Below are 26,565 nucleotides of genomic sequence, written 5' to 3'. Positions count from 1 at the left end.
CCACCTTAGAAACAGACCTGATATGAGGTGGGAGGTTACCTTTATTGAAACAAAAAGACTGACAGGAGTTTAAAGCAAACTTAGCAATTGCATGAGCTGCAAAATTGCAATTTTCCTAGGGTTTCAAAATACTTAAATTAGAATACTTAAGACATTTGTGAGTTGACAATAGTGAAGATAACTCAAAGCTTATGTTGGAAGGTATTGGCTTTACAAACCGTCTTCTTATCTCCTTTCAAGACTACGGAGTTATGAAGATCTCCATAAACTATGCGGACCTTATACCAAATCATACAATAGAACACAAAAACTTCTCAAGTCTCACCTTAATGCTAGTTCTACAAAGTGTAAGTATGTTGTGTGGATATCTTATAGTGGCTTGGGCAACAGGGTTTTAACCCTGACATCTGCATTTCTTTATGCCCTCCTCACAAATAGAGTATTGCTTGTTGACCAAGGGAAGGATATGACTGATCTTTTCTGTGAGCCATTTCCAGAAAAATCATGGGTTTTGCCTGTTGACTTCCCCCTCAAAGAGACATTTAAAATCCTTAGTCAGTATTTTCCTCATTCTTATGGGAACATGTTGAAGAAGAACATCTCAAATACTTCAACAGTATCACTACCATCATATTTGTATCTCCATCTAGCACATGATTATGATGATCAAGATAAGCACTTTTTATGTGATCAAGATCAAACTCTTCTCAGTAGAGTTCCTTGGTTGATAATGAAATCAGATCTATACTTTGTCCCATCTCTCTTCTTGATGCCCTCTTTTGAGCAAGAACTAAGCAAATTATTCCCACATAAAGATATTGTTTTCCACCACTTAGGCCGCTATCTTTTCCACCCCTCAAATCATGTATGGGGACTAATAACAAGGTACTATCAAGCCTACTTAGCTAAAGCAGATGAGAGGATTGGAATTCAAATAAGAAATTTTGATACAGGACCTGGTCCTTTCCAATATGTGATGGATCAAGTTTTAGCTTGTACACTAAAGTATAAAGTGTTGCCACAAGTAGATTGGAAGAGAACTATTGTTACCCAATCAGAAAAGGCAAACTTGAAAGCCATCCTTATAACATCTTTGAGTTCTAGGTACTTTGAGAATGTAAGAAACATGTACTGGGAACACCCAACAGTGAATGGAGACGTGGTTGAGGTTTTCCAACCAAGCCAAGAACAATTTCAACATACAGAGAACAGGTTGCACAACAGCAAGGCATGGGCAGAAATGTATCTCCTTAGCTTAACTGATGTCTCGGTTACAAGTGCATGGTCAACATTTGGTTATGTAGCTCAAGGTCTTGGAGGTTTGAAGCCATGGATTCTCTACAAGTCTGATAATCAAACGACCCCTAATCCACCTTGTCGTCAGGCCATGTCAATGGAGCCTTGTTTTCATGCTCCCCCATTGTATGATTGCAAGACAAAGAAAGGAATTGATAATGGTGCACTTGTTCCCCATGTGAGACATTGTGAAGATATGAGCTGGGGCTTAAAACTGGTTGATAATCATGATGAGTTGTAGGCTTTTACAATTCATTATTTGTGCCAATGGGCTTCTAGTCCGATGGCACCTAACCCCTCCCATGTCTCCCGTATCACGGATTCAACCTGCCATCAAAAGCCTTGTAACTCAACTAATAGGCACATCTTGGTGTTTTGAATGAAAACATCCAGGTTCAAATCCTCCTGCCCCCAATTATCAAATTATCAACCAAAAAAATAAAAAACTTTTTCCCTTAAAGATTTTGAAAATAGCTAGTATCTATCCTTTATTTATTTAATTATTTTGTTTTATAGGTGGCCGATTCTGATTGTAGAATATCTATTGTCGATTTCAAAAACAATTGGAACTAAGGCTTGGTCGTTGCTCTATGTAATTGACATATAATAGTTGTATACCAATTGTATTTGACAAATAATGCCTACACAAAAGATTCAAGTATACTAATATTGTCTTCTTAAAAAAAAGTATTCTAACATCAGAAGCGAACAACCATGAGGTATGGTTAATTAACATATTACCATCCTAAGTACCTTCTTATTTTATAGCGAGTCATTCTATGTACCTGTATTATTTCCTAGCTGTCTCATCCAAAATAGAACAATATATTGCCTTGCAATTAGTACTCCACCCTTGACAACTTAATGCATCACGTTGTTAATTGCTGTGGATGCTTTACGATAGTGAAATTTGGAAAGCAATTCTTCAAGCCATATAGAAAATTTCATGTGAATGGAACTAATGTGAATGCTGATACATGGAGGTTTGATTTTAAATATAACTAGCTGCGAACCTCCACGTTGCGCAAGATAATTATTTTATGGTGGTTTTATTAATTTTTTTTTTTTACAATTTAAACTAATCTAATAATGAGTAATGTATTTCGTAATTATATTTTTATTTATTATAGGAACAATCATAAATGTAATATAGGAACAATTCAAAACACCAAAAAAACTTAAACTAAAAAAAATTAATAAAACTTAACAATGATTAATTGAACCAATATTAGGATAAAATTTTGTTTTTGATAATCTATTAAGGTTATTTTCTTTGTAGAAATTTTAATTTCTGCCGCCCAAAACATATTATCAAATAAACAATTATTAGCAAAATCTAAGAATTAAATTTCTATACATGCACTGTTATAAAATAATAATAATAAAAAAAAATTGCAAAAGTTAAAATTTGTCACCTACCCGATTATTATTGTTTGGCTAACCTTTACTTTTCTTTAAATAAATGGCATTATAGAGTACTTCTAATACAACTATTAAGAGTACTTTGTCCACCACAAAGGATTAGAAAATAAACAAAAATTAGTAAAGTCTCATAGTTTAACATCTAAATTGAGCACTATAAAAAACCATGCTATGTAACAAAATAAATATCAAATTATCCAAATCATGCTATGTAATAGAATAATATTATATTTTTATATGCTATATTTAATTCTTTAGAATGCAATAGGATAACATTTAATAATCAAAGAGAATAAAAAATAATAAAAAACAACAACAACAATTTAAAAAACAAAACTAAATCACAATTTTAAAAAAAAAAATTTAAATCGCATTAACCCAAAATAGAGTTTTAAAGAATATAAAAAATTATCAACCTAAAGTAGAGATGCAAGAAAAATAAAAAATAAAAATCCACCAAAAAAATTATATAGAGAGAGAGAGAGAGAGAGAGAGAGAGAGGGAACCTTTCTTTCTTTCTTTTTTTCTTTTTTTTTTTTGTGAGTGAAAACTATGCATAGAATAGAAGAGATAGTGACAAATTTATAGTAAGAGGGTGTAAAAAAGAAGAGATAAAAATAAAGGAAGATGAAGGGAAAGAGGAAGAATGATATTAATGTAGAGGGTAGTGGAGAGATGAAAAGGTAAGGGAGGGAGAAAGATTGAAGAAGTAGTGAGGAGATGAAATGGTAAGAGAGAGAGAAAGGTTGGAGAAGTGTAAATATTAAAAAAATAAATGTTAAAAACAATTATAAGAAAATTGGAAAGAAAAAAAAAAGGAAAAAAAAAAAAAACCCTAAAGCTTGAAATGCTTCAACATTTTGTTTTTTTGTTTTGTTTTTTTTTTTTTTTTTCCTCTTCCTTTAAGTTGAAAAGGCTCACACAAAACCCTAAAGCTGAACTGAAAAGGCTTTGGGTTAGGCTTGATAGTGGAACTAAATAAATAAGAGGTGGGCTGGATTAATTAAACAGATTTATTATAGGGTGATAGTGGAAGTAAATAAATAAGTAGTGGGCTGGATTTATTATAGAGTGATAGTAGAAGTAAATAAATAAGTAGTAGGCTGTATTTATAGGGCTAAAAATTGTAAAAACCATTTTAAAATTGTAGGACAAATTATATTTTTAAAAAGAAAAGAAAAAAAAGAATAACTTGCAGCTGATGTGGTGCAACGTAAGAGCAGCAGCATTAAACGCTACGCTTCAGCTTTTAGTAATATATAGATAACTTGTACAATTGCCTTTCCTTCTTGATATTTTAAAACTAAAGATTTTCATGCACCAAGAACAACTGTGTCGAAAATTGAAAACCTGCATATTGTTCGGTTGTTTCGCACCTAGAGCCATGTATGGCCCGACTCTTTGGCCTTTCATGAAATGTTCAAAAAAATAATTATTCATGTCTCATACTCTATCAAAGTTTAGATCAAATCCACAAAACCCAAACTTTCTTAAGAACTGACAATGTTAGATGTGCCCTCCTCATGTACAATCATAGGAAATTATAAATTATAGAGTTAGGAAATGAACAATTACCAGAAAACTGTAAAATAAATAAAATTAAAAAAAAAATGTTGGTGGTGGCTATAGAAGTAATCGACCCAACTACAAAAACTCAACCATAGAAGCAATTGACCCAACTACAAGAACAATATTATGTTTGTTTTTAAATTTTATAAAACATAACTTTTAGATCTTTTTTTCTCTTTATTTTTTTTTTTGTTTTTTTTATGTTTTGGGAGGAGAGAGATATATGAAAGGATAGCAAAAATAAAAATTTACCCCTATTTTTAATAGAAGTGGGTAACAGGAGACTAACGGACCTTATCTCAAGTGAATAAAGTGACATTTTTCAAACCACAGGTAGGTAAAGTAACTTTGGGTCAAATCATAGGTGGGTTTAGTGTAATTTCCCCTTTATATTACAAGCAACTCGAGTTTCATAAACTCGAGTTCCATGTGGACTTTTAAATTATAAAATACCATATTAGCCTCTGCTACCATGTCACATTTTTTTGGAACTCAATTTTCATAAACTAAAGTTCTATGTAGAAAGTTTCTCAAAAAAAAAAATAAAAAAAAAAAAAAAGTTCTATGTAGAACTCAAGTTTCATGAACTCAAGTTTCAAAATAGTGGTATATTGTTAAATATTACTCAAACCGTGGTAGATTGCTAAATATTTTGTCCAAAAATGGTATTTGGCCATTTTGACGCCAAATTGGAAACTAAGGTAAACTTTAGTGAGCAATTGCATCATTTTAGTGGATTGCCTACTTTAGCATTAAAAAAGAATTAAAGTCCTTTTTTTTTAGGTGTTACTTTTTTTTTTTTTTTTTTGAGAAACAAACACACATACAAGGGAAAGGAAAATGAATTCTAACACTAAAACACATCACAACTCCAGTCAAAAGCCCAATAAAGAAAAGAAAGGCTGTCAAGTTATCCAATTGGAACAATTCCATTATTTCAATCGACAATACAAGGAAAAATATTAAAATGAAATTTTTTTGGTAAATATAAGAAAGTGCATATATTTGAGTAGTTATTTTTTTAAAATAAATTTAACTCGAAAGATTTTGGGCTTCTCGATTATTTTTGTATCCTACTTATTGTTTTGTTTTGTTTTTTTTGGTTGAGAGTATCTTGCTTATTGTTTTACTTTTGCTGTTAGCCAGTGCATATATGCCTATGCAGTTATGCTTATCAAAAAATGCTTATGCGGTTATGCCATCAATGTCAATTTTCAATTAATATCACCTAATAGGCTTTATTGAAAAATTTATTTCAACAGAAAACAAGGAGATCAAATCATATTTTCGAAGTAATTAATTATTTAGAAGTAGCCGCTATAAATTGAAAATTTATAAATAAATAAAAAAATCATAGGAATGATACTCTTGACTAATTTCTTTTTCTTTTTTCTTTTAGAAATGTATATTCATGTCTAATTTAATAAGCCGTTTTCACCTCAACAAGAAGTCCATCTTTGTAGTTATCTTAAGGTGTGTTTGTTTGGAGGTGAAATATAGTAGATAAAAAAATTTTAAGAGGAAATAAGAAGGAAAACTTTTTTAGAGTGTGTTTAGTTGAGTATGAAGAAATGAAAATAAATAATAAGATCTGGGTGTTTTTTTTTTTGATTTACCAAAAAGTTTTCTCTTCAAAATAGTAAGAAAATGTTTGAACAAAAAACTCCCCTGTGCTAAGGTGCCAAGTACTGTTCATAGTATTTTTTTTTTCTTGCTTTCTTCTCCGTTTTGTCTTTTATATACGTGTCAGCTGTTTCTTTTTGTTATTTTATAAATTTCCTTCTTTAGTTTTTTTTTCTCCTTTTCCTTTTCTTAATCTCCTTTAGTTTTTTTTTTTTTTGGTCGTTTTCCTTTCTTTTTTTTTTTTTTTTTTATAATTTCGCTCTTTAGCTTTTTCTTTTTGTCGTTCTCTGTACACTTTCGGCGCTTTTATTTTATTTTTTGTCCATTTGTATTTTTTTTCCTATTTGTTATTTTTTATGGGTATGAAAGTAAATTTCTACCAACTATATTTTCTATTCTTCAATTTTTCTATTCTCAAACCAAACATCAAGAAAAACTAAAAACTTTTCTGTCCTTTCACTTTCTATTCTCTCTTTCCATCTTCTATCCTCTCATTTTTTCATCCATCCAACTAAACAGACCTTAAAAAAAAAAGAAAAAAAATGAGACCATCATTTAATAGAGATTAGGATCCTGTGCAATAACATTTAGCAATTGCTCCGTGCAATTCACTCCAATTTTCTCATGACTCTTTTTACTTTTATTCAATTTTTTATATTTAGTGGATGAAATTTTTTATTATTATTTCAACTTTAAAACTCAATCTCTCCAAAGAAAACGTATGTCCACTAAATAATAATAAAAAATACCCGGATGGAGCAACTGAGTGGGGGTGGAAGGGATCCGGATCCTCTCCATTTCCTTTGAAATGGAGAGGCCTCCAGTACACGGTCAGGATTTTTCTGAAAATGATCCACGCTCAAAAACTGGACACGTCATAAACTTAACCCAAACACCATGAACTTAACCCACATAAACTTAACCCAAACCACATGAACTTAACGCAAGGTTAGATCAGCCTATTCCTTTCTCTCACCAACCCATCTGAAATCTCATAGTTCAAACTCTCGTCTCCAACTCTCATCTCCGAGGTTTTCTCTCATCTCCACTCTCAAAGTTGTTTCTCTTCTTTTCCCTCCTAGGCCTTGAGACACAGAGTAACACAGAGATTTTGGAAAGAGAAAAGAGAAGAAAAAAATGAATACCCCTCATGGCACCGATCCAAGCAGGAAGCATTGACGGTACCGTGTTCCGCTCCACCGCTAGCAGCCACCGTGTTCCGCTCCACCAATTCCAGCCATGGTTCCGGTAAAGTTCCTCTATCTCCCTCTTTGATTTTTCCTTCTTTTAATTTTCTCAACAAAAAAAAAAAAAAAGATTTTTTAATTTTTAGTATTGTATTAGGATTTCGTTTTCTTTTGATAAAGAAATTGAATTCCCTGTTGTACTTGGGAAAAAAATAATGTGGAATTTGTGTTATTGGATACAGATTGTTCTTGGTCGAGCTTCATCTTGCAACCACACTACTGCCAGCGGCGGTGCATATAGACGGTGTTTACACCATTGGTGGCCGCTGGTACCCTTCTTTTTCTCTTTATTGTCTCTTCTCTTTTTATTTGCTTTTTAGATATGACCGAAACCCCCATTTTGTTTCTATTTTTATTAGTGACTAGGTTTCCTTTTGCATAAAACAATGGAGGTTTTTGGGTATAGCCAAATGTGCTGTGATTGAAGGGAAAGTGGCCTGCTTCTAGTTGTTGTGTGTTGTTGTCTTTGACATCAGTAAAGTAATTGTGTTGCTTGGTCTATGCTAAAAAAATCATTATGAAATTTCTCTTTTTGTCCTAATTTTTCTTAGGTACCAGGTTATTTTCCTAAATTGCAGATGAGTATTTTGCGTGTTGTAGTTCATTTTAAAGGTATAAACTGTGGCTCTTGATAGGCTAACTTGAGGGGAAAATTTTTGCTTGCTTGAATTGTTACCAATCATACTTAACAAGTTTAGCCCAAATATGTTAAGGCCTCCCTCAAATATTCTGAGTTTTTGGTTCAAAAGAATGTTTATGTGGTCCACGGACACTTAACATTTTTCTGTTTCCTAACTATAGCAACATTTGCAGGCTCCATCAAATCCCAGCTCCAGTGTTTGTCCTAAACTACAAGCCTGAGACTGATATTTCACTCTTTTTGATATCTCCTATTAGAGAATTAGATATTTCACTCTTTTTGTGATTTCATTGTACAGATATTGTGTTCTTGGTTTGTATTCAAGAGATATTTATGATATACATTACAGCTGTCACAGAGGTGATTGTGCCCTTCCACCTATTAACAAATTGTACAAGTTTTCTCCCATACATCGGAGAAAAGTGAGAATTAAAAATGGTAGCATCCAACACATTGAAATTTAATTAGGTTTAATAATACTTCTATACTTATGCTCTTTCCTAGACAATAGATAGGAAATCATGTATTTAGAGTCAGAGGACTCCATCACATGAACATAAATTTATCAGACAGCTTCTAATCAATATTCAAAACTAAAGAAAGGGCAGTGAGACCTGTATTTGTCAAGGCTTTACAATGCCTCAATCTAGAGAATATTTAGGTGAATATACAAAGTACTCTACTCAAGATAGACAGTAGCTAAGTGAGTTCTCTTGATGCTGCTGGAGGAAAATTCATCTCTTTGAAGTTAGAATTCTATGCAATGAGTTTCTGTTTTCCACAGCATGAGATAAGGAAGTTCATAAGTATGCTACAAATAGTACTAACATCTTCTTGAAATAGTTCTAGCAATTTCGATGTCATATTGTCGTGCCTTTGCTTGAGTAGTATCCTTAACAGGTGCATACATACATAGTTGACTGGAGAAGAATGAATGAAGTGAGTAGAACCACTACCAAGCACATAGCTATTAAGTTTCAAAACACATAACTATCACTATAAAAAAAGAATATCAAATTGATTACAAAGGAATTAAATGTATCTCATGAACATTTAGACTATATGATCTGCTTTGTATTTCACTTTTAATGTTGGTCCCTTAGCTGAGTTCTTAAGATGGAAATTCCCAAGCTAAACCCTCAACAACTTACATATTTAGTAGTAAATAGTGATAGTGATTTTATGGCTTCACTTGTGCCTGCTGTTAATTGGAAATTTTGATTTATGTTTATCATTGAAATCATGCTTTGTTCTTTTGTCAGGTTGATTGGCATGATTAAAGGAATGCTATTCTTGATGTCAAAAAAAAAAAAGGAATGCTATTCTTTGTTTGATCACCAAGAGCGAGAAATGGCATCTGCTGGAGGGATTAGTGCTATTGTTTTATGTTTTTTTTTTTTTTTTTTTTTGATAGGAGATTGTTTTATGTTAGTGAAGAATACATGTTCTCACCACTTGTATAAGTTCTACCATTAAGAAGAAGTATTGTACAATATATATATATATATATTTTTTTTTTTGGATACCTAAACTTCAGCCACTTGTATAATTCAAAAATTGTTTTGAATGGAAGTATTTTGCTTGGGTATAATCTTATTTATTACACTTGAGCTTCAACTTGCATCCTTACAGAATTTGTGAATGCAAATTCTAGGTTCTTTTTGAGTGAAATAAATCATTTCCCATGACTGTGTTTTTAATTAGGGCTCTTGTTCTAATAGTCTTGTAATCAAAGTGTACATTTCAATAAAGTTTTGTTCATTATTAACTTTATTCATTATTGGATCAAACTCGTGCATCAATTCATGACCATATAGGCAACATCAAAATTGTTCAATTTGAAGCATTACAAGAAATTAGAAATAAAAAGGTGCACAATCAAGTACATTGTATTACACACTCAAACCAATGTAACTATATTTTGTTACATTTTTCTCGGTTTGTATTCTAAATCCTTTTATAAGTTTTTGTAAATGAATAATGAAACTACCTAGTATCAAAATAGAAAATACATTTAATGTTTCAGTTATACTGAAAATAATTAGCCTATTGACAACAAGATATGGCTTCAATACATCATGAAGTGCTTGTAACAGGTTCTATGTTATGACTGGGTTTAATTTCTAACTGAATGGATAGTTATTTGGTCGTATTCAAGATGACCGGTCTCCTGAATAAGAGAATAGAGAGGGAAATTGGAATAATAATTCCCTGCTGCTTTATTAATTGCATTCTACGTTAAATACAAGCCTTAGGAATCCAAATAACAAACAAATAACAATAGATACTCCTATGAATATTCAAAATACTAACAGATAATCCAAAAGAGACTCAACTTCTTAGAAACTCAAATACAAGTACCAAATCAGGTATAACTTTATCTAAATAACATAATTCAAATATGAATGCAACAGCAACTCCTTAGTAATCCAAATATGAATTTCAAATGCAATAGCTATCCACCCACGGCAATAGCTATCCACAATGCCAAGTCTTCCACATAATCTTCTCCCTTTCAGCAGTGCACTTCTTTCTTCAGACATCACATTCTACTTCGAAAAAATTCAGTTACAAGTTACAACCGAAGGCCATCTTTGATAGAGCTACTATTTTCCTGGCAGAGTACCAACACTTCATATTCTTAGCAATTTTTATGTCAACCTTTTCTTTATGTAGCACTGTCATGTAATGTGTCTTAGCTGCTATGCTCTTTTCTGAATGTGTCTTAGATCATGGAATGCTTCAAAACATTTTATCCTGTTAACAAGAAAACAAGAGACATATAGCTATTAATCCATCTAAGCTTTGGCCACAATAAATGGGGAAAATTCATAAAACAAACTCTTGTTCATAAGCTCAATTGTGCCTAAATTTAAATGCAATTTCTGCTTTATTGTATAGATCAGTACCACATTTGTATAACTTAGAAATGCCCAATTAGAATTAGAGTTCATAAATCAGTAACATATCTGTATAGCATTGAAATGCCCAAGAATTAAAGTTCATCTAGAAATATTTGAAGATTTATTAAAAGAAAAAACACATCACCAAATTTTCAAACATTCTTTTGAACCAAAAACCCAGAATATTTGAGGGAGGCCTTAACATATAAAAATCTAAATTGACTACTTAAAATTTGGGCTAAACTTGTTAAGTATGATTGGTAACAATTCAAGCAAGCAAAAATTTTCCCCTCAAGTTAGCCTATCAAGAGCCACAGTTTATACCTTTAAAATGAACTACAACACGCAAAATACTCATCTGCAATTTAGGAAAATAACCTGGTACCTAAGAAAAATTAGGACAAAAAGAGAAATTTCATAATGATTTTTTTAGCATAGACCAAGCAACACAATTACTTTACTGATGTCAAAGACAACAACACACAACAACTAGAAGCAGGCCACTTTCCCTTCAATCACAGCACATTTGGCTATACCCAAAAACCTCCATTGTTTTATGCAAAAGGAAACCTAGTCACTAATAAAAATAGAAACAAAATGGGGGTTTCGGTCATATCTAAAAAGCAAATAAAAAGAGAAGAGACAATAAAGAGAAAAAGAAGGGTACCAGCGGCCACCAATGGTGTAAACACCGTCTATATGCACCGCCGCTGGCAGTAGTGTGGTTGCAAGATGAAGCTCGACCAAGAACAATCTGTATCCAATAACACAAATTCCACATTATTTTTTTCCCAAGTACAACAGGGAATTCAATTTCTTTATCAAAAGAAAACGAAATCCTAATACAATACTAAAAATTAAAAAATCTTTTTTTTTTTTTTTGTTGAGAAAATTAAAAGAAGGAAAAATCAAAGAGGGAGATAGAGGAACTTTACCGGAACCATGGCTGGAATTGGTGGAGCGGAACACGGTGGCTGCTAGCGGTGGAGCGGAACACGGTACCGTCAATGCTTCCTGCTTGGATCGGTGCCATGAGGGGTATTCATTTTTTTCTTCTCTTTTCTCTTTCCAAAATCTCTGTGTTACTCTGTGTCTCAAGGCCTAGGAGGGAAAAGAAGAGAAACAACTTTGAGAGTGGAGATGAGAGAAAACCTCGGAGATGAGAGTTGGAGACGAGAGTTTGAACTATGAGATTTCAGATGGGTTGGTGAGAGAAAGGAATAGGCTGATCTAACCTTGCGTTAAGTTCATGTGGTTTGGGTTAAGTTTATGTGGGTTAAGTTCATGGTGTTTGGGTTAAGTTTATGACGTGTCCAGTTTTTGAGCGTGGATCATTTTCAGAAAAATCCTGACCGTGTACTGGAGGCCTCTCCATTTCAAAGGAAATGGAGAGGATCCGGATCCGGGTGGAAGTGGGGGAATAGTTGCCCAAAGAAAACGTATGTCCTTACGCCAGCATTTTCATAATGGCGAAAGAGCACAGTTCGTATTTGTAGGTTTATATTTCTATCTTCTTGGCTATAAAAGGCAGCAACAAGTAGTAGTAGCAGCATTATCAAAAAAAAAAAGTAGTAGCAGCAGCAGCAGAAGAAGTTGATTGTTGAAGGAAAAAAGAAGAAGAAGCAAAGAATTAATAATGGGTGGAAGAGTAGATAGAATAAAGCTGGGTTCACAGGGACTGGAGGTGTCTGCACAAGGCTTAGGGTGCATGGGAATGTCCGCCTTCTACGGTCCTCCAAAACCTGATGAAGACATGATCTCTCTCATCCATCATGTCATCCACACTGGTGTCACTTTACTCGACACCTCCGACATCTATGGCCCCTTCACCAATGAAATCCTCCTTGGAAAGGTACTAATTTAAAATATTGTACGTGTTCCTACTACTTTCCTAGCTTATTTTCCATTAATTTTGCGTGGGTGGTTGGTACAGGCTTTGAAGGGAGGAGTAAGAGAGAAGGTGGAATTGGCAACAAAGTTTGGTAATAGCTTTGCGGATGGGAAGAGGGAAATCCGTGGCGATCCAGGGTATGTGAGAGCAGCTTGTGGGGCCAGTTTGAAGCGCCTCAATATTCATTGTATTGATCTCTATTATCAGCATCGTGTTGACACCCGCGTTCCCATTGAAGTCACGGTTAGTTAATTCATATCTGATTCAGATATCAGGTCTTACTCTCTAAGTAGTAGTCTTGTGCTCTTTTCTTTTCAATGTCCCCTGAAATTAATTTCTATCGACAATTCCGCATATATATAAAGTAAGTTAGTAACATCACCATTTGTCCTTTCATTATATCAAAAATTATTCTTTGCATATATACGTGATGGCTGGACCTGGAATATACATTTTTTAACTCTCACAACCACTGGCGGCTCTACGTTTAGTTCTGGATGGTCACAGGATTACTTAGACTTGAACTTTTTTTTAGAGAGATATTATGTCTATAAAATTTATATAATATATTTACAATAAATCATAGGTAGTTAGTTGTTATTGATTCAAATTTAAAATTATCATTAAGATTACTTTTTTGCTTCAACAATAACAACCAATATCAATATGTCACTTAGGATTTATTGTAAAAATGTCGTGGACGTATCATTTTTTTTTATATATAAATTTTAAAAATTTATGATTTTTTAATCCTTAAAAAATATTCGTGACCACCATAAATTTTTTTAGGCCTAACATAATTAAATTTTGGACAAAATTTGGTAAAAAACTTTTTCTTTTTTTTTAATTGTAGGTGAATTTTGAAAAATTCACAAATAGATACATTTTCTTCTTATATCTTTCATATTTGCAAAATTTCAAAAAGATCAAGGATTAATAGATATGTCATCACTCAAATATTTAAATTTCGAGTTTTTGTAATCTAAAATTATACATAAAAGATAAATTTATGTATCAAAAGTAAATAAGATACAATTGACATGAAATTTGACATGTGTTTTAAGAATATAAATATTAAAGAACATGCAATTCAACAATTAGATTTTCAAAATTGACCATGTTAATTTATTTAATGAGAGTTTTAGCCTTAGGGTATAATTAAGTTTGTAGCCAAATTTTGTCCCTAAACTTTAGTCCCCTTAACAGTATATTAGGTCCATACAAACAAAAAGAAAAATTCCAAGAAAAAATTTCTATCTAACTAAAAGTTTGATAAAGATGTAACTTGCAACATTGGTAATGAAATTATCATGCAAACATTTCAAAATTTTAAAAAAAAAATTGTAAAAAGAAATTGTAAGACTTTATGTATTTGTGTGAGTGTGTTTTTTTTTTTTTTTTTTTTTTTTTGTCAATATATGAAGTTCTCTTCTAATTAAATTTTTTGTAATTTAAGTTTCTTAATAACCACCCTGGAAAATATTCCTAGAGCCCCCACTGCTCACAACCTTATCTTAATGTATTTTGTAACTAACTTCCACACAATAAAGACCATTGTATTTCTATAAAAATAAAAATAGGGGAGGGACTATTCTTTGTTTCTTTCAAAGTTCTTTCTAGCTTACAAGGGTCACTCCATTTTTAGATAAAGTAATGTAGTAAAGCCTAAGTTGAGGCAAATGTCTATGGCGACAGGGTTGGCTTATTAATTGCAATGTCATGGCATGTCACAATCGATCTCCTTATTTTATCCTGTTTATGTTCTCTTCTTGGTTTCAACTCATGATCTTTGTTAGCATGTATTTCTTCAATTTTAAGTGTTAATCCAACTCTTTTGCTTAGTAAATTTTTGTTCAAATGGATTTTTCCAAACAATAGCTGGTGGAAATAGAGTGTATGCATTCAATTCAGAAATAGAACAAGAAATGTTAGCAGTAGAGAAATCCCCTTTTACAGAAATTTAGCCAATTATCTTTTATTTTTTTCATTGTCTATTTCCTGATAAGTATTTGAACAACATGAGCAGAATCTGTTTGGATTCCATTTAGAGTCGAGCTGATTTTGTCTTCTGATTTTAAAAGTCCCCGTTGGACTCATATCCTGTCTCAGTGAAATGCCATATTAAGATTTGACTGAAGATCCAAGATTTTAAGAATGTCATTCAGAAAAAAGAGTGCAGGATATTTAGCCACACTTTGTTACACCCTCCTTTTTGTAGTTTCCTCTCTCAGGAACACTATTATAAGCCTTTTTACTTTCATATTTTTTAAACATGAACATTGTGTAGACTTCCTTCTCCTTTCCATACTTGTGGTGCCAAAAATGTAGAAGTTTGTTCTCACTTGCCTCTTTTGCTCATTCATATTGGAAGAACTGAAACCTTCTTTCACATTTCCATTATAGTTTAGAGTATTGGAAGAAGATCATGTGTATGAATGACAACAAAAGCAAACCAAATTAGGAACTCCTCATTTTCTCCTTTATTCTACTTCAATCAATTCAACTGAGTGAGGGAATCAAACTAATGATTTTTTTTTTTTTTTTTATTGATTGAACTGAATATTGAATTAATGCAGGAATCAACTATCGCTTTTGTTTTGATGAACTCATTTTCACTTTTCTATATAATGTATTTCATACAACTTCACCCCATCCCCCCATTCTTATTTGTATCTCCACATCCCTAATATTTTGGACTGCATCCTAGGCAAATTCAAGAAATCAATATTCTGAATTCATTTTTATATTTAATATATATTTTTAGTGAATCCACATTTCCTTTTGGGGAGAGAGAGAGTCAAAGGCACCATGTTTTACTTGTGTCCCTTTTGAAGGATTAATGAGCATTGTTGTGAAGGCGCCATATTTCGACATATGATGACTATCAATATGCATAATTAAATTTAGCTTCATGCTTCACTGTAAGTGATCGTCATTGTTAAATTATTTAGTAATTATTTCTGAGATCTTTGAATAAAGGAAACTACCATTTGCCTAAGAACATGTAACCATGAACCTATCCTATCATGACTATCAGATAATGATTAGCAAGCATTATAATTTGGCATTTATCATATTCTAAGTAGTCTAATTACATATCAATATACTATTGTTACAGTGATTATCTTGCAGTTATCTCTTTGTTACCTAGCCTAGTTGTTACATTTGTTGCCACTATTTTCTCTTAATGTGTCCCATTATGCATCTTTTAAAATCTTGCTGTTGAGCATCCTCTAATTCTATTTTCTCTTAATATGTCCATTATGCATCTTTTAAAATCTTGCTGTTGAGCATCCTCTAATTCTAATCTCCTTTGTATTGTAAGATTGGAGAACTCAAGAAACTAGTTGAAGAGGGTAAAGTGAAGTATATAGGTCTATCTGAGGCCTCTGCTTCTACAATCAGAAGGGCACATGCGATTCATCCCATAACTGCTGTGCAGCTAGAGTGGTCTTTGTGGTCTAGAGATGTGGAGGAAGAAATAATTCCTACTTGCAGGTGAGGTGTCAATTACAATTGCATTTTAAGGTATATAATAATTATGGTTCAAAATTTAAATTTACTCTCCTAATTGTTCAGGGAACTAGGGATTGGGATTGTGGCATACAGTCCTCTAGGACGAGGGTTCTTTTCGTCTGGGTCTAAGGTTCTTGAAAATCTGACGGACGATGATTTCCGAAAGGTTTGTAGGTCCATCACTCCAATGTTGTGCTTCGAAATGAGATATATACATGCATTTAGTTTCACAGTTTTATAGCATCATCAGTGCATTATTAGAGATTTTATCTCCCCAATTGGCTCACATGGTGATTGATCTTGCAAATATCTATATGCTTTGCCGGATTCTCTTAATGAACTAATACAGCATATAAGGTTTGACTTCTTACCAACTTCATTAGTGGTTATAGTATACAGGTAATCTAAGAATCTGAACAAGTGATTTTCAATGTCTAAATGTTTTGCTGATAACTTCACAGTGCACATGTCAAGTGTCTATTGTATATTCGTTATTGTATCCTACCTCATTTCTCATTTAGCCATTCAGAATATTTGGTTCTTCTCTATAATAAGATTTTTTAACCACTTTCAAGATCAGTTTTCTTGAAATAGAATATTTTCCCATTTACTCCTTTTCGTTTTACAGAAAACTATTTTTATGTAATGGTTATGGACTAATTGTTTGTTGCTATTTTGTCATTGCTCCAAAGAATTATAATAATCAATTCTAGAATCTATGTAAGTCATCTATGAAAGAAGTTTTTGACTTTTTGGATGCTGTACTCTTGAAAGATACTGATTTTAATATATGCCAATACTTCAGTGGCACATCATACTGATTGAACTGAATAAATTAAGCATGGCATACCTAGATTACAATTGTTATTTTCCTACCTCTGTTTATGTCATCTGTACTACCTTCTGGAATCTTTTAGAGTCATGAAAATTAAGTGATGCAGGACAATTAAGAGAAAATAAAAGAACAAGAAAACTAAAAGATAAACCCTAAGAATCAGCGCCTAGGGGTTGCTTGGAATTGGCACCAAGCAAGAAAATTTAGCCATCGACACCTAAGTTGTTAGGAATCAGCACCCAATGAATTGAAAAATCTCCCATCTGAATTTCATTAATCAATAGAGCTGTTAGAGGGACACATGGCTGTGGGTTGTGGATGAACATTAGTAAAGGTGTAGTCATGTGGTGTATGCAGCGGGAGAGGGTATTCGCATTCAATTCTAGCACGACTCTTGGAGCGGTCCTATTTCTTTGGAGGAGTTATATCAGGAATTTTTTGCCTGTGTTGTGGTTCAAGATGCTCTGATTTCTGATCTAATTTTATATGCACCAGATGGGGGAGGTAGAAGTTGGAACTTACTTTTCCATCATGAGTTTAATGACTAGGAAATGGGGAGATTTCACTCTTTCTTTGAGTATGTTTCTGCCAGAATTCCAACGGGGGTGGGTGATGATGTTATGATTTGGCAGTTGAATCGTTTATGGTATTTTTTTTATATGCACTCCTTTTATAATTCTTTATTGAAAGCAACTACTGTTTCTTTTCCTTGGCAAAGCATTTGGTGTGTTAAGATACCTAAAAGGTTGTCTTTCTTTTTATGGATTGCTGCTAGGGGTGGGATTCTTACAATAGATAACCTTGTTAAAAAGAACTTGCCTCTTGTTAATTGATGTTGCCTATGTTGGTGTGATGAGGAAACTGTGGATTACCTTTTACTCCATTGTAGTTTTGCTCATGCTTTCTGAAGTGAGGTTCTTCTTTTGTTTGGGGTTCAGTGGGTGATGCCGAATTGCAAACACAGTTGTCTCTCTTCTTTTCGCTTGGAGGAATTCATTGGGGAATTATTCTTCAAATGTTTGGAATATAGTACTAGCATGTCTTATGTGGTGAGTAGGGAAGGAACGCAATGCTTGAACTTTTGAGAACACTGACAGACCTATTTATCTATTGAAGAATTTGCTAGCTAGGACCTTGTTTGAGCGGTCTTGGATTTTGGGTCTTACACATTGTATTTCCTTGTCTTTTTTCCTTATTTCTGTTAGAGTTTCTATTTGATTTTTTTTTTTTTTTTTGGTATTATTTTCTTTGCTGTGAGTTTACAATCGTAAACACTTTGCACTTTTGCTATCAATAAAAATTTTATTACCTATAAAAATAATAATAATAAAAAAAAAGGTCTAATAAAACATAAACCACTTGAAGCCATTATATAGAGCTTGCAAGAATAAAAGTTCATAAACCATAAAACTCTAAACTGATAGTAATCTAAAGGCCAATCCTTATCTAATCGTCTAATCCTTATGTGAACTCAAAATAAATTGGAATCCTAAACTAATCCAACTACATAAGAAATCCAATCTAATAAGGTATGCGGGGTGGGGAAGACTCAGCCCCATCAAGTATAACTCTGAGTAGTACTCTAATAAATCCAGATCAAGTTGCTGCAGTTCATCACTTGTGATCCAAGTGCAATCCAATATTGGTAGTCCCTTCCAGCGAACTAGGTGCCATTGAATTTCTCCATCCCTAGTAGAAATAATTTGTTCATCTAAAATAGCATCAATATTTTATTTACATGCTGGTATAGGGATTTGGACAAAATCATGGGATTGTTAATAAACTGTTGGGCCTTTATAAATATCCAAATTCTCAATATTAAAGATGGAGTCATTTTTATAATCAGTTTGAAAATCAACAGCATATGCATTTGGTCCAACATGTTTCAACATTTTGACTAATTCAGTACTACAAGCTTGCAATTGCTTACTTGGAACTGTGATGAAATCCCGTGCTTGAAATTTCATGTAATTTGAAGTAGCATGAATTTTATAGGGATTATCATTTTCTGGAAATTGTTTACTTACCTCATGATGCTTATATGTTCCTATTGACCCAAGTGTCCTATCATGGGGTAAAATGGGAGAGTACCTAAGGCTTCCTACTTTACTTCAAATGGAATTATGCTTTCAGTTTTGGGACTTTCACATGCATATTGGTTTACATGGGAAATGGAATCCTCACTGTGTCTTTTCAAGATCAGTCTCATGGGTTGTGAGTTGGTATCATTTGAATGCAATTAAGTTTAAGGTTTTCCTCGCATTAATCATCTCTGACATTGATTTCAGCCATGTTGGGTTCATACACTTCTTCTATATCATCCTCTTTATTCTCTTTCTCCTCTTCATAAAGGACATTCTATATCGTCCTCTTTATTCTCTTTCTCCTCTTCATAAAGGACAAGGGCCTTAGTTGGGCATTTGGCAGCAATATGACCAAAGCCTTGCGATTTAAAGCATTGTAGGTGGGAACCTATCCTTGATGATTCACTCTCCACTCCTTTTCCTTTATCATCCCTAGCTAATGGTGCACTAATTGTGTTGGGCATAGGAGGGGGTAAGGTGAGTTGAGGCCTAGGGGGTAAGGTGAATTGAGGCTTGCTACTTGAAGATAGAGGACTAGTGGTGATTCTATGGATTCCAGGATACCTCACAAACGGGGATCTAAAAGCTAACTCACATTTTCTAGCAAGTTCATAGGCATGATCTATGACCTAATCCAACTACATAAGAAATCCAATCTAATAACGTGTGCTGTCCTCATCATTAAGCCAGGGAACAGCAGCTATGGATGCCTACAGACCTAAGTAGATGTGTTATGGAATTTTTTAAAACTTTATATTCATCATTGCCTTTATAAATTGTGCTACCTTAAAATTATTTTTAGTGATGAAGTCTTGATGTTGATAACAATAAGTATTTTAACATGTAATTATCATTGGCTTTATGAATGACAGAATGAGTAGTGACCCTGCCTCCATGAAAGTCTCCGTTGTTTTTTCATGATTCAGTCCTGATGCTAGCTAATATATGTAGTTGCTACTTGCAGTTCCTACCCAGGTTCCAACCTGAAAATCTGGAGCATAACAAAACCATATTTGAGCGTGTTAATGAAATGGCAGCAAGGAAGGGATGCACCCCATCACAACTAGCATTGGCTTGGGTTCATCACCAAGGAAAGGACGTGTGTCCCATACCTGGAACCACCAAGATTGAAAACTTTAACCAAACATTGGAGCTCTGTCTGTGAAACTAACACCAAAAGAAATGGTTGAACTTGAATCATTTGTTGCTGAGGATGTCGTGAAGGGCGACAGATATACGAAGGAGGTCGCAACTTGGAAGGATTCTGAAACCCCACCACTTTCTTCATGGAAAGCTACATAAGCACAAGTCTATTTCTATGTATCAATATGTATGTGAGTTTCATGAGCTTTTGTCATTTGTCATGTATCCACAAGTACGTTGAGTTTAGGTTGAGTTCTTGGCTGCTTAAAGAATAAGTACGTTGTGATGAAAATAATGTATGCTTGTAAATTATTATCATACCTGCTTCAACGACCTCGATTATAAACATAGAATACAAATTATCTATCCCATTTTTTATATTTTGCTTTATGCTATGAATGCTTGCACACGTGGTAAACCTTACCAAAACAACATGGTCCAAAGTACTAGACGATTTAGCCTATGGTGCCTTGGGGTCAATCAAGTTTGGGTTGTATTCAACCTTATGATTGTTATATTTATTTCACCGTGAAACTGGCTCACTGATTATTTGTGGCCTCTAGCCCTCAAACTGAGTACAGGTGAGGCATCTAATCTAATACATGAAAGACAAAAAGATTCCCACTCTTGTTAATATATAGTATCTTAACATCCTTCTTAGTAGTTTCATGCTATAAGAAAACAGAGAGCTAGGAAAGAGAGGAATGGATAACAAGCTAGAGAGAAGACCAAGATTTAAGAAATTTTCTATTAATTGCAATAATTAAGAACTATGAAAATAAGAGGTATTTATATACCAGAACAATCACCAGACTAGATAACCTATAACTAACTACTCCCACATTATACGGATCTACTTACTTACAACCAATCAGTACATTACATGTGTCTATATATGCATTACATTGTAAACTACAAGTTGTATTAATCATGACTGTCGTATATCAAGCCCAAATGCTAATCTTCCATTACTCTGTTCTGATGCTTTGCCTCTCTACCTAATGCTCTGCCTCTCTACCTGAGCCAACTTCTCTAACTACTCTTTATCTTCATTAGCTTAAGCCACTTGAATCTTCTTTCTTCTTCTGTTTGTGATCTTTGCAGTCAATATTATTTTGATATTCCCCTTCAAGATGAGAAGATAAACTAGTCAAAACACAATCTCTCCAATAACAAAGTAGTATATTAGACTGAAATTTCAATGCCCTTGCAATGTTTAGAATATGTTGATGCTTTCTCTCCACAACTGAATTCTGTTGTGGAGTAGCAACACAGGAGTGTCAATGAATAATCCCATGTTGAGCATAAAACTCTTTGAGGAAAAACTCTTGAGCATTGTCAGTTCTAATCACTTTGATGCTGATTTGAAATTGAGTGAATATCATTTTGCAAAATGAAATCAGTAAAGGCCTAGTTTCTATTTTAGATTTCATGAGGTAAACCCATATGGACCTTGTAGCATCATCTACAATAGTAAGAAAGTATCTAAAGCCATCATGAGTTGCTTTAGCAAAGGGTCCTCATACATCACAATGGATTAGATCAAAAGCATGATCAGGCAAGTGTTTACAATTAGGAAAAGGCAATCTTTTATGCTTTGAAATAGGACAAACAACACATTCTTTATTGAAATGAAAGGAAGATACATCAGATATACAATGATGAAGTTTGTCATCAGAAATATGTCCTAATCTAAGATGCCACAAGTAAGGCTTGGTAACAATAGGAACATGAGAAACAGAATGAACAAAGGACTGTAAAATTGACTCTATGACAGTAGTAGCTTCTGAGATAAACTTGCAATTCTCTAAAGTTTGCAACAGGTATAGATTGCTATGAAGCTTACCAAATTCAATCATTTTCCAACAAGTAAGGTCTTGTATGAAACAATAATTGGAGAGGAAAACCAAACAACATGACAAGGACTTGGTTAATTTGCTTACTGAAATCAGATTGAAAGTAAAGGCTGGGACACAAATCACATCCTCAAGAATTAAGGTTGAAGTGACCTGAACAGTGCCTATGTGTGTGACAATAACCTTTTCACCATTAGGCAAATGCACAAAAGAAGAGATTGAACTAGCAATCTTAGTAAACAATGAAGTGGAATGGATAATATGGTCAGTGGCCCCTGAATCAAGAACCCAAGTTTTCTTATTGTAAGCTGTATTTTTTGAAGGATTTTCAGTAAAAACTGAATTCTTCAAATTAAGACAAACAGAATCCTAGAAAGAGGCACAAGAAATACCTGAGAGAGCTCAATTTGCTGAGTGAATAGCATCATTGGTGCCAGAAGAAAATGCATGAGAACTCAACATTGACAACAACTACTGGCATTGTTCAGATGTGAAAGGGAAAGATCCTGACTGTGATGTAGCCTCAGATTGACTAGGTTCACCATCAAAAGTCACTTGATTAGCCATAGACACCTTGCCTTTTTGATTGTAACTTGGTGGAAATCCAATTAGTTTGTAGCACTTCTCCATGCAATGACCAACTTTGCCACAACGACTGCATACAGGTCTACCCTTTCCTTTTGTGCTCTTCCCAGCTTGATTGAACCCTTGTGTCTTGACTGCAAGGGCAGTTGAATCAACTAAAGTTCCTCCATTGAAACCTAAAGCCCTCTGCCTTTCCTCTTGTACTTGTCAATTGAGGGACTTGGCTCCATCATCAGAATTTGAGTTCTGACTTGTGAATAGACTTCATTCAAGCAATTAAGGAATTGCATCAAGGAATCTTGATGATGAAAGGATGTGATCTTGTCATTCACTCCATAGACAAATTTACTACAAGAACAACATGGTAAAGGCCTGAGATTGAGCAATTTATCCCAAGAAGCTTGAAGATTAGTGAAGAAAGTAGTCACTATTGCATCTCCTAGCATAATTGTTGAAATCAGTTTCTGAAGCTGTGAAATCCATGGACCATTAGCTTGTGAGAAACGATTCCTGAATGAATTCCAAACCTCCATTGCAGTGTTTCTATAAATCACACTTGCAATGATGTGAAGAGAGATTGAATTCAAGATCCATGAAGAAATCATGGAATTGTTCTTTGACCAGGCAATCTTTTCCAAAGGAGTAATTGCCGTGGAAGTTGTTATGGAACCATCCACAAAGCCTAGCTAGCTTGCTCTTCACATCCAATGCCATATGCATAGCCCTAGCCTAATTAGGGTAATTGTCTTCTGTCAAAAGCTGAGTGACAAGAATTGCACTTGGTGACTCTACATGATGCAAGAAAAAAGGACTTCTCGGATCCTCCATTGGAGAAAGCTCATGATGAGCAGTGGATTGAGAAGAAGAAGATTGCAAAGTTTGATCTTGGTTCGCCATTGACAGAAGCACAAAGCTCTGATACCATATAAGAAAACAGAGAGCTAGGAAAGAGAGGAATCGATAACAAGCTAGACAGAAGACCATGATTGAAGAAATTTTCTATTAATTGCATTAATTAAGAATTGTGAATACAAGAGGTATTTATATACCAGAACAATCACCAGACTAGATAACCTATAACTAACTAATCCCACATTATACGAATCTACTTACTTACAACCAATCAGTACATTGCACGTGTCTATATATACATTACATTGTAAACTACAAGTCGTATTAATCATGATTGTCGAATATCAAGCCCAAATGCTAATCTTCCATTACTCTGTTTTGATGCTCTACTTCTCTGCCTGAGCCAACTTCTCCAACTAGGCTTCATCTTCATTAGCTTAAGCCACTAGAATCTTCTTTTCCAAAAATCTATGAATTATTTCAAAGCAAAAAATTAGCATCCATCACCATAAAAAAAGTTGAGAAATGGCCTTGGCCTATACCTCAATCTCGAAAAATTTTGTTAGTGTTAATGACTTAAAGCCTTTAAAACTCAGCCACTAGATAAACTTTCAACAGATCCCAAATTAAATTGGGTAATGTGAGGATTAGTTTTGAGCTCCTTCAAAATTTAAGCTTTCGTTTCTTCTACTTAGAGGTAAGGGAATTTTTAAAAATTAAAATTAAAAAAAAAAAAAAACACTCGGAAGGTCATTACACGATTTTAAAGCATATATTGCTTTAACTTGCTTTAAAAAGAACATTATAAATGGATAGTCATCTTTTATGCAATAAAACTAGTGGATATGCAATATTACATTTAAACCAAGGGCGGAGCTATGAGGGTCGTGCAGGGGGCAATTGCCCTCCCTGCTTGCCCAAAAATTACCCTTAGTTCTTATAGCTAATACTTATTAAAAACCCTTGCCTACTTTGTTTTTTTTGGGGGGGGGGGGGGGGGGGGTGTTATAGTAATAGGAATTTATAATACATCAGTTTGGACTATCTTCCTTAACCTAGGAGGAATTTTATCTTACCAAAAACTCTACTCACTCACACTTACACTCTGTTTGTTTCGATTGAAAACTTTGTGTAAAAATAATTTTCTGTATTTTCCAAACTTTGGTAACATCAGAAAAAATGAGTCAAAGGAAAACTATTTTTAGTTAACAGAAAAAGTATAGCTTATTTTTAAAGATTGTTTTCCATACAAAGTGTAAGTATGTTTTGTGGATATCTTATAGTGGATTGGGCAACAGGTTAAAACCCTGTCATTTGCATTTCTCTATTCCCTCCTCACAAACAGAGTATTGCTTGTTGACCAAGGAATGAATATGGCTAATCTTTTTTGTGAGCCATTTCCAGAAAAATCATGGCTTTTGCCTGTTGACTTCCCCCTCAAAGAGACATTTAAAATCCTTAGTCAGAAGTTTCCTCATTCTTATGGGAACATGTTGAAGAAGAACATCTTAAATACTTCAACAGTATCACTACCATCATATTTATATCTCCATCTAGCATATGATTACGATGATCATGATAAGCTCTTTTTATGTGATCAAGATAAAACTCTTCTCAGTAGAGTTCCTTGGATGATAATGAAATCAGATAACTACTTTGTCTCATCTCTCTTCTTGATGCCCTCTTTTGAGCAAGAATTAAGCAAATTATTCCCACAGAAAGATACTATTTTCCTCCACTTAGGCCGGTACCTTTTCCACCCCTCAAAACATGTATGGGGCCTAATAACAAGGTACTATGAAGCCTACTTAGCTAAAGCAGATGAGAGGATTGGAATTCAAATAAGAAATTTTGATACAAGACATGGTCCTTTCCAATATGTGATGGATCAAGTTTTAGCTTGTACACTAAAGTATAAAGTGTTGCCACAAGTAGGTAGGAAGAGAACTACCTTTATCCAATCAGAAATGGCAAACTTGAAAGCTATCCTTATAACATATTTGAGTTTTGGGTATTTTGATAATGTAAGAAACATGTACTGGGAACACCCAACAGTGAATGGAGATGTGGTTGAGGTTTTCCAACCAAGCCAAGAACAATTTCAACATACAGAGAACAGGTTGCACAACAGCAAGGCATGGGCAGAAATGTATCTCCTCAGCTTAATTGATGTCTTGGTTACAAGTGCATGGTCAACATTTGGTTATGTAGCTCAAGGTCTTGGAGGTTTGAAGCCATGGATTCTCTACAAGTCTGATAATCAGAAGACCCCTAATCCACCTTGTAGACAGGCCATGTCAATGGAGCCTTATTTTCATGCTCCCCCATTTTATGATTGCAAGACAAAGAAAGGAATTGATAATGGTGCACTTGTTCCCTGTGTGAGACATTGTGAAGATATGAGCTGGGGCTTAAAATTGGTTAATAATCATGATGAGTTGTAGGCTTTTACAATTCATTATTTGTGTGAATGGGCTTCTAGTCCGATGGCGCCTAACCCCTCCCCTGTCTCCCGTATCATAGATTCAACCTACCTTCCCTTCCCCTTCCCACAAATTTTAAAAAAAATATATATATATATATATATATATATTATTTGTATTTACTCGACCAATTTTGAACACAAATATATTTATAAAATAGAATTATTTTGCCACCAAGAGCCTTGTAGCTCAACTAATAGGCACATCTTGGTGTTTTGAATGAAGACATCTAGGTTCAAATCCTCCCACCCCTAATTATCAAATTATCAAAAACAAAAAAAAAAAAAACTTTTTCCCTTAAAGATTTTGAAAATAGCTAGTATCCATCCTTTATTTATTTATTTATTTTGTTTTATAGGTGGCCAATTCTGATGGTAGAATATCTATTGTCGATTTCAAAAACAATTGAAACTAAGGTTGGTCGTTGCTCTATGTAATTGACATATAATAGTTGTATACCAATTGTATTTGACAAATAATGCCTCCACAAAAGATTCAAGTATACTAATATTGTCTTCTTAAAAAAAAGTATTCTAACATCATAAGCGAACAACCATGAGGTATGGTTAATTAACATATTACCATCCTAAGTACCTTCTTATTTCATAGTGAGTCATTCT

The 26,565-nt window shown here is 33.7% G+C and overlaps 2 protein-coding genes and 2 pseudogenes across 2 annotated transcripts; all 4 read left to right on the top strand.

Moving 5' to 3' along the window:
* Positions 1-201: 201 nt before the first annotated feature.
* On the top strand, positions 202-1,537 carry LOC115973072 (galactoside 2-alpha-L-fucosyltransferase-like; the record flags this gene model as incomplete). The annotated part of the gene is made up of 1 exon (XM_031093312.1): positions 202-1,537. A coding segment is annotated over one exon (1,336 nt), but the record flags the coding sequence as incomplete, so codon positions are not given.
* A 5,161-nt stretch (positions 1,538-6,698) lies between these two features.
* Positions 6,699-9,975, top strand: LOC115973071. The gene is made up of 4 exons (XM_031093311.1): positions 6,699-7,158; positions 7,340-7,426; positions 9,060-9,177; positions 9,937-9,975. Exons 1-4 carry the CDS (start codon positions 7,061-7,063, stop codon positions 9,973-9,975), a joined length of 342 nt encoding a protein of 113 aa, XP_030949171.1. The 5' UTR covers positions 6,699-7,060.
* Positions 9,976-12,321: 2,346 nt separating this feature from the next.
* Positions 12,322-20,418, top strand: LOC115973058 (annotated as a pseudogene).
* A 2,795-nt stretch (positions 20,419-23,213) lies between these two features.
* Positions 23,214-25,906, top strand: LOC115973070 (annotated as a pseudogene).
* The last annotated feature ends 659 nt before the right edge of the window (positions 25,907-26,565 follow it).

The sequence above is a fragment of the Quercus lobata genome, unplaced genomic scaffold, assembly GCF_001633185.2.
Source record: "Quercus lobata isolate SW786 unplaced genomic scaffold, ValleyOak3.0 Primary Assembly Scq3eQI_1999, whole genome shotgun sequence".
Taxonomy (NCBI): domain Eukaryota; kingdom Viridiplantae; phylum Streptophyta; class Magnoliopsida; order Fagales; family Fagaceae; genus Quercus; species Quercus lobata.
Note: the sequence above shows the minus strand (reverse complement) of the source record. Positions and strands in the feature narration are given on the sequence as shown.

Coding starts and splice junctions, on each gene's coding strand:
- LOC115973071 (XM_031093311.1), top strand. CDS start 7,061: ATGGCACCGATCCAAGCAGGAAGCATTGACGGTACCGTGTTCCGCTCC. Junction 7,427..9,059: donor TACACCATTGGTGGCCGCTG/GTACCCTTCTTT, acceptor TTCTTTTGTCAG/GTTGATTGGCATGATTAAAG. Junction 9,178..9,936: donor CTGGAGGGATTAGTGCTATT/GTTTTATGTTTT, acceptor CTGAATGGATAG/TTATTTGGTCGTATTCAAGA.